The 8,924-nt window shown below is 36.5% G+C and overlaps 1 protein-coding gene across 1 annotated transcript; it reads left to right on the top strand.

The window, feature by feature from the left end:
- The first annotated feature begins 250 nt into the window (after positions 1 to 250).
- On the top strand, positions 251 to 5,170 carry LOC113303223 (protein STICHEL-like 2). The gene is made up of 8 exons (XM_026552245.1): positions 251 to 531; positions 685 to 2,467; positions 2,567 to 2,786; positions 3,032 to 3,217; positions 3,315 to 3,533; positions 3,720 to 4,449; positions 4,804 to 4,873; positions 4,970 to 5,170. Exons 2-8 carry the CDS (start codon positions 854 to 856, stop codon positions 5,042 to 5,044), a joined length of 3,114 nt encoding a protein of 1,037 aa, XP_026408030.1. The 5' UTR covers positions 251 to 531; positions 685 to 853; the 3' UTR covers positions 5,045 to 5,170.
- The last annotated feature ends 3,754 nt before the right edge of the window (positions 5,171 to 8,924 follow it).

Raw genomic sequence — 8,924 nt, 5'->3', positions numbered from 1 at the left:
TTAGCGGGTCCTCCGTATACAAAAACAAACCAAAATTCACATCTCAAGGAACATCCAACGTTCAACAATGGTGTCCTCTTCCGTCACAAGAAAAAATGTCTCACATTCCTATAATCAGACGAAAAATGCACGCAGCTTTTTGGCATAAAACTGGGGCTTTGAAGTGGACAGAGTCACTATTAAAAACGACAGTCTATTTCAAATTTGACCTAAAATTCATGCACAGTTTCCAAGACTATAATCCCTGAAAACGGAACAGAAAATTCTGAGAAAAAAAAATCTGCAAAATATTTCTCTACCTGTACACGTTGTCAAGAACAATGGCACCTTTCAATGCAATATTTAATAACCAAGGTTCTTAATTTAATTACCTACTTACCCTTTTCTTCACTTCTCTACAGTTTTATGGATAAACTCATAAACATTGTATACTATTTCCATGAACATTCTTAAATAAGCTCAAGAGTCTGGTTTTCTTAGGGTTAGGATTCTCTGATTTTTGTAAAGATCAGAACTCTACTTAATCTTCAGGTTTGATCTTGTTGGTTTTGTTATTTCTTTTCTTTTTTCAATAAGTGCATTAGTCTCTGTTTATGAGCAAATGAGTTTTTTTTCCCTTGCTTTTTCTAAGATGAAACATGTTTTCTGAAAAAGGGTTGTCTTGTTTTTTTTTTTTTTTTGCAGGAATGCAGCTCAAGTGAAGTACTGCATTGGTTCTATTTCTTCACGTTTGGTGTCTAATAGGAGAAATCTCAGGTTCTCACTTCATGCTTAGGATAAATCTTAGGTTCTTTCTGCTGAGGTTTATGTTTTGTACTTGAAATCTGGTTTTGTTAGTGGGGCATTTTTGAAAATGACTGATGGAAGGCGACATTCGGTTGATCTTCCTTTGTCAAGAACTTTAGTTGCACTAAGGAGAGTTAAGTCATTAAGAGACCCTTCAACTAACTATGCAACAAAAAATTATGGTTTTGTTGATAATCTTACTTGGGAACCTGATTATGGTAATGGGTTTTCTCTCGCATTGCGAAACGATATCCAAAATAGTGATTTAAGTAACCATAGTACTATCCGGTGCCGTAGTTTTGGTTTAAAGGAAACGAAAGAGGACATTCAAAGTGATCCTGAATTAGATGATAGTCCTAGAAAAACTGATTTTGAATTTAACAAGTCGACTAGGTTTGAGAAGAGACGTCCGGATGCTGCAAAGAGTAAGCCATGTGAAGAATTCGGGTTTACAACAGCAAATGGAGGTTTTGCTTATGGAAACAAAACAATTGACCGTAGATGTGATAGTACTGCTAATAGAGCACTGGATTTGGTTTGTGTACAGCCTAGCGACACCAATTTGGAGGATGTGGATTCTTACAGTGAACCAACTTTAGGATCTTCGCAATTGGAGAGACCTGACTGCAATGCAATAAAGAGGAAACCTGGACGCAATAAACAACTTAAAGCATCGAGAGCTGCCTTTGAGTTTGATAGTAATGTTAGTAGTCCATTCCCATCTGCAAGCGATATTCGGATGTACGAGTCTACTCGAAGCCCGTCATTGTTTGCTAATGACGAGTTGGATAATGAGGGTCCTGATCACTGCGGAATCAGTTGTTGTTGGTCTAGAACCCCAAGATTCAGGCAATCTGATCTTCCTTCCGATGTAGAAGACCACCCCTTGTTATCAGGGGAAATTAGTATATCTGAGCAGGAAACAAACTACGCATATGGTACAAGAGAAGCTTTTCCACTTTCAGAGAGCCCAAGAAGTCTCAGTCAGAAATTCAGGCCGAAAACCTTCAGTGATTTGGTGGGACAGCATGTTGTGGCAAGGTCACTCTTAAATGCTGTGTCTAGAAGAAGAATCACTTCCTTTTATCTCTTCCACGGTCCTCGTGGTACAGGTAAGACTTCCACGTCTAGAATCTTTGCAGCTGCTTTAAATTGCATTTCTCTTGATGAACACGGACCATGCGGGTTGTGCCGAGAATGTATGTTGTTCTTCTCTGGAAGGAGTAGAGACGTCAAGGAATTGGATCCCTCAAAAATCAATCGAACGGGTAAAATTAGTTCTCTACTTAAGAGTGCAGCTCGCCCTCCAGTTTCCTCACGATATAAGGTCTTCATTATAGACGAGTGCCAGTTGTTTCAAGCGGAAACGTGGGCAACTTTTCTGAGCAACCTCGATTCGCTTCCTCGATATTCTGTGTTTATCATGATTACTGCTGACCTGGATAACCTGCCAAGAAGCACTGTGTCACGGTGCCAAAGATACCACTTCTCGAAGATAACAGATGTTGATATAGTGCACAGGTTGACGAGAATATGTAACGAAGAAAGTATGGATTATGATGCTCCCGCATTGGATTTCATTGCTGCTAAATCTAGTGGGTCACTTCGTGATGCCGAGATGATGCTTGATCAACTGAGTTTACTTGGAAAAAGAATCACGGTTTCATCAGCACATGAACTTGTAAGGCCTAATATATCAACTTCCTTTTTTTATATACAGTATACAGAATGCTTATTCAATAATTTGACGATCACTCTTTTTTCTGTTGACCATGTGGAGATTGGAGTCGTTTCGGATGATGAGTTGCTTGAATTGCTGGATCTAGCATTATCCTCAGACACATCAAATACAGTTAGAAGGGCTAGAGATCTTATGAAATCGCGGCTTGATCCTATGCAGCTAATATCACAGCTCGCTAATATCATTATGGACATTCTCGCTGGAAGATGTCAAATAGGGAATTCCGAAGCTGGAAGGAACTTCTGTGGAAGACATACTTGTAAGTTCATTACTTGCCAATTTTTGGGTTATATTTGTGAGCAGAAAGACGTTCAAGTTAAATTCATATCATGTCATGGATACATGTGTATAAATGTTTAGAAGTTACTGATACCGATAGACAAAATGAAGATAATTTTTAATTGTTGTCATGGTTCAGGTCCACCATTTACTCCATCTTATGTTTACATTTCTACTCCAATATACACTCTTACTAGATCTCCCCCTTATTATTGTGTGAACTAGCTGAAGGAGATTTACAGAAGCTGAGGCATGCACTAAAGATCCTCTCGGATACTGAGAAACAGTTGAGGACATCAAAGAATCAAACTACCTGGCTTACAGTAGCACTTTTACAATTAAGTTCTGTAGATTCCTCTTCCGTGGAAGGAGATGATTCGAGATCATGTCTGGCAGCAACACAACATAGAGGTAATACTTATGGTTTCTGTAATTTTCCATATTTTTATGGATTCAGATTGATTGGGAAGGAAATACCTAAGCCCAGTGATTTGTACTTCTGATACAGATGATGGCATTTGTAGTACATGTTTAACTGAGGAGAGTCAGAAGCACCACCTTTCACGTTTTTGTCATGATAACAAGTCCCAAAATTTAGAGATGCACGCAGATAGTAATAGGAAATTGGAAATCATTTGGAGAAAAGCCTTAGACAAATGCCAATCCAGTACACTCAGGAGCTTCTTACAGAAAGAAGGGAGGGTATCATCTATATGTGTTAACCAAGGTAAGTTCATAATGAGATTTATTTATTTTCATTTCCATATTGCTCCAAATATTTGGGATGTCAATGTGAATAACTATGAACTACTACTTGTTGCTCATTAAATGGGGACGTGTTGGTTCTGCCAGTAAAGATGGCTTTGACTGCTGCTACCGAAATTTACCACATCGATATCCTCTGTGTATTCAGGTGTTGCAGTAGCAGAGGTTGAATTTACTCGTCCTAATCACGTTTCCAAAGCAGAGAAGTCGTGGAAACTTATTGCAAATTCACTTCAACTTGTACTGGGTTGTAATGTTGAGATTCGGATCAACCTTAGGCCATTTTCTTCTGCTGTGAAGAATGGCAAAGGGAATAAGCCATCCTTCCGTTTCTTGGGTTGTTCACGGAGAATGAAATCGACCACCGAGGATTATACTGACCAGTCAGACAGTTCAGATGTCAGTTCTGGAACAGCCCAACGAAGGGGAAAAGCTATTAAAACTTACTCTTCTGATCCTGGACCCCAGTTCTCACCTACTTCTTCCCATTATAAAGAAGGAGCTACTACCATTAGAAATAGCTTTGGAAACGCTCTAAGCACCGGTACATCCATGACTGTTAGATCAAACCAAGATGATCAACAACTACGACCTCATGTTGTTAGAGCTGGTTCATCCAAGGAAGAGGATGTACACTTAGAATGCCAGGCTTGTCCTGGTCAAGAACCCGAGAATCAACCAAGCTGCTTCTCAAAGACATTAAGACTTCAAAGAAAGCTACGTTCATCCGATGGTTCTCGTACAACCTGTTTGCGGATCCAGCCGCATAACAAACTCGAGATTCCTCGGAACTCACCTTCCGAAACATCTTTCTGTCCAAGTGACCATTACCTTTTCTGTTCCAGTTCTAACACATTCACTTCTGGAGAAGAGGCTGGGTAAGTGATCAAGATCCTCTCCTGTCTTTAGATATCTTGATTACTTTTTCACGTGCACGTTGTAAAATGGGTATCCTTTCCTTGGTTCCTTCCAGAACCATCAGGCATAGGTAGTTCCATAGCACCAGTCACCAGAACAGTAACTAGTAATTTTCTTGCAGAAACCTTGAACATTTTCAGCAGAACTTCATCACTTAACTATGCATATATTAGGGATATTTTAATTTCTCTGTAGTCTTTTGTGGATGGTATTCTGAATTCTCACTGCCATGAGTTTCTTATTTACCTTAATGAGACCTCCATCTGTCTGCTTGTTTACGAATCTCTGACAGGACCTAATAATTTCATGTGCAGACTAGAGAAGGAATTTGGAAAAGACTCCAAGGTGCACTGTTGGAGAGCTCCGAGAATCTCTCTCAGAAAGGTAACAGCATTAATCTCTATCATTGTATCTCAAGTATCAAGATGAACACAAGGTAGTTTCTTATTATTGTATTTGTTGTATCCTTCGCCATTGCAGACTTCTCAACTGAGGCCACAGCATCAGAGATCTCAATTGGTGGAATGGCTTCTTCCATGTGCAACTGCCAAGTAGTGTCCCGAGAAGACCCAGGAACCCCCTCGTATTTGGGGCACACGAACTGGGAGCCGTGGACAGGAATTGGTATGTGGGAAATCCGGAATTTCTTATGCCGGGTAAGGGAAGGGCCCCTGCCCTAGTTACGTGTATCATCATTGTATTACATTTACTGATTTACGTATATTTAAAGCATTATTTAATAATAATTTTCTAGTTTCTTCATAGAATAAGTTCTTGTGTTATGATTACTCACCGCGTCTCGATGCTCGATTCAAGGTGGTTTATTTATGGAGATGGATTTGATTCAGTTTAAAGTTTTGGCATGCCATTTTCAGATTTCTAGCGCTTGTACTAGACTACTACTAGTATGAGAACAGGGAATATTAGCCGCTTGTGTAGAGAACCTGCAGTCAGAGGACATACTAGTAACTTCACAGAGTGATTGCCGACTAAATTTCGATTGATGATGCGGTAAACACATAGTTTAGCATCTATTTGTTCTACCATGTTAGCGAGTTCGATCATGATCCAAATCACTTTTTACTAGTAGCCATGAGTGGGGCATTAGTACTGACAATGCATAGGACTACTGGAGTGAAAAGACAGGATGTATTCCATTTCATTGCTCAAGTTTTTGTAACCAGGATGGCAAAAATGAGGTGAGAACTTTGCTGGTTGGTCCACAAAATCAGATCCAGCTTAATCTATAGTCCAGCAGCAAAAATAAAATAACCGGAGGTCCAAAAATGTTAAACTTAATTCACTATCCTCACCAATCACGTGTGGACTATATCACATTCTTCTTCTGTATTTTTTTAGACGAAAACTTTCTTGTTTTCATCTACTTTTCAGAGAAAGACTTCATTCTTCAATCTTCTTCAACAAACCCTAACTCAATTTCAGTAACCATCTCTAAAATCCACCTAAAATCCATGCTTAATCATCTCTAAAAATCGATCATTATCAGCAACAGTAACCCTAATTCCATTTCAGTAACCACTAGATCCCTTTTCTTGTTGTCGATAAATCATTCCATTAGTCAAAAATAGGGAAATCATCAACAAAAATCAAAATCGAGACTCAAAAACAAGCCTAAAAGCATTAAAAACCGTAGATCTGAAACTGATTTCTACAAAAATCTAATGGATACTCAACCAACAAAAAAGAAGAAGAAACCTGCGGTTTCTTTCAAGGAAAACGTACGACTTCTACTTTATACTTCTATTTTTGCTGATTTTTTATACCAAATTTCTTATTTTTGATACCAATATGTGTAAAATATAATGTGCTGTGGATATAATTTTAGGATTTTTTATTTTGTGACATGATTCTAGAATACATATCAATATGTACTTAAGGAAAGAGTGGTTCGTTGAAGCAGTACATGTCATTGTGTACTGTATAAACAGTAGTTTATGCTTGAATATGATCATGCGTTACATTCATGCACTGCATAAGAATATGTACTGAATACCCATCATAAATAACTTTCAGTTTGTGTTTCTTACTCTTAACTAACAGTATATACATTAATATGTACTAACATGCAAAGGAAAAGATGTGCAAGAACCGTATACATATTTATATGTACTGATATAAAAACTTACTTCTAACAATTGGTATGTACTTGGGGAAAATGTGATTTGTACATGAGTACATATCTAGTTTGAATAAGCACCGGTACATATCAATATGCAGTGTAAGATACTTACATTACTACTATTTTATGCTTTTTCCTGATGCTCGTTGATTATGCAGGAAGATGAAGTTGCCCCTGCTGGCATGTTGCTTGCCACCATGGTTGATTCTACAAAGGAAAGCGAATAATATTGTAAAGACAGTTGTCATGAAGAGAGTAGGTGAAGTTAAGAAGCCAGTGACTCATGCAAATCCAGCAAAGAAGAAAAGTTTCTACTTTCAGTATTGGTGGTAGGTTTTCCCATCATACAAAGAAAAAAAGAAGTCGAAGAAGTCTAAAGTTGATGAATAAGATATGGATATGTAACTTACTTTGTTTTGAAAGAATATGTAGATTTAGCAGTACATTTTAGTTATTGAAATTTCCTTTTAGTTATTGAGCTGATAAAGAATTGTTTCCTTGAAGCGAGTGTGATTATGTTTATATATTTTGATGATTCTTACTAGCATTGTCATGTTTGTGTTCATTTCTTCGAGTTCTATGAAAAGACAATACTTATTATAACAGTAGAAATTGATATGTAGTTTGCGTTACATATGTATTGATATGTACATATGTACCACATCCACAGGTTCATATTCTCGGTACATATTGATATATACTAGTCAGTTCATATGTACCACAACTCCACATATTCATACTCAGACAACACACATTGATATGAAAATATGAATTTTTAATTCTTATTTTCTTCTTGAAATAGTGTCTTAGAAAAAGTTATTAGTAAAAGTCTAACTAATAACGACGTGATGCTGCCCCTCGACCCCCGAACCACAAATTCATACGTTTTTATAAAGTAAGCAATCTAAGAATTACATCATCATCTAGTTCTCATTCTGTTACTCAGAACACATATTAGTTTAGAGAATAAAGGGTACATAAATTATTGTATTGTAAAAAAGAAACGTAAAAAAGTGCGACAATTTTTAAAGACAAACTGGTTATGAAAGGTACTTAAAAAAACTGTACTGAATTTAATTCTCATTGGTAATAACGAATGACATTCCATATAACCTTGTTGTGATGAGCTTTCAAACCACATTTTGAATATGTAATCGGATTTTTGTTATTCTCTCGTGCACTTTTGTTGCGATTCTTCTTTTTTCTTCCGGTGGATCCCTAATTACAGTTGATGGCTGAAATAGATATACTCATCATGCATGTGGTAAATTCAAAAATATAAAATAAAATAAGAAATCACCAATACATATCAATATGTACATGGTATATGCTTGTGTTATTTTTTTGTTGATGTATCCTACAGTACATATTAACATGTACTACTAAAAAAACTAGTTTATGGTTGATATGTAGTGCTTAAACCTATTGAGATGTATTGATCCTACAATACATGTCAATATGTACTCTATAATATATAACAATGAGTAATACTTAAACTACCTTATGTATGATATGTACTGCTTAAACACGTACCTGTCATAATAAGGAACAAACAAACAAGCGTATTTCTAGAAAGTACATATTGAACTGCAGATAACATATCGATATGTACCGTGTAGTTCAAACAAGGCTTTATACACAGGGATAAAGAGTTCGGGTTTCACCAAAAGACAGTCTTCGCAATGTTCTGACACCGACTCCATTACTCATAGCTTACATGACAAATAATTTATAACAACAAGCATATTATGTACAATACGACAAAATATGTACTAAAAGTAAATTAGTGGAGCATGCTTAAAACAATACATATATGTTGATACTGTTACAGATGGTGAACTAGTTTAGGGAGAATCACATATCTTATGGATACACAACAAACAAAAGCATTTTATTTGGAGTGCAAAAATAAATATGTACCGATTAAATAGTATGCTATATGCAGTATGTTACAAAAAGCATACTATATGTGATACATACTATTATGTACGGCAGGATAATACAAAAAAATCAAGAAAAAGAACAAAAATCATGATTTCCTGAAAATTAAACCAAATCAGACCTATTTTCAAACGACATGTAAGCAAAAATAAAACGACATGTAAGAAAAAATAAGCAAAAACCTATTTTCCTTGATGTTGTTGCTTCCAACCATCTCTTGGTCTTAGACACGAAATATTCCTCATGGAACATATGACGATGGCATATTTTGGCAAACAGGTCATCCTCAATTTGCAATTTTCATATATATTAAGATTTCTCATGGAAGACATTGATAAGTACCTATGATACCAA

This window comes from Papaver somniferum, chromosome 8 (assembly GCF_003573695.1).
Source record: "Papaver somniferum cultivar HN1 chromosome 8, ASM357369v1, whole genome shotgun sequence".
Taxonomy (NCBI): Eukaryota; Viridiplantae; Streptophyta; class Magnoliopsida; order Ranunculales; family Papaveraceae; genus Papaver; species Papaver somniferum.
Note: the sequence above shows the minus strand (reverse complement) of the source record. Positions and strands in the feature narration are given on the sequence as shown.

Excerpts from the sequence above, each read along its gene's own strand:
- LOC113303223 (XM_026552245.1), top strand. The coding sequence starts at position 854 with ATGACTGATGGAAGGCGACATTCGGTTGATCTTCCTTTGTCAAGAACT. Across the intron at positions 4,450-4,803 it reads ACTTCTGGAGAAGAGGCTGG|ACTAGAGAAGGAATTTGGAA; the intron begins GTAAGTGATCAA and ends TTTCATGTGCAG. Across the intron at positions 4,874-4,969 it reads CGAGAATCTCTCTCAGAAAG|ACTTCTCAACTGAGGCCACA; the intron begins GTAACAGCATTA and ends TCGCCATTGCAG.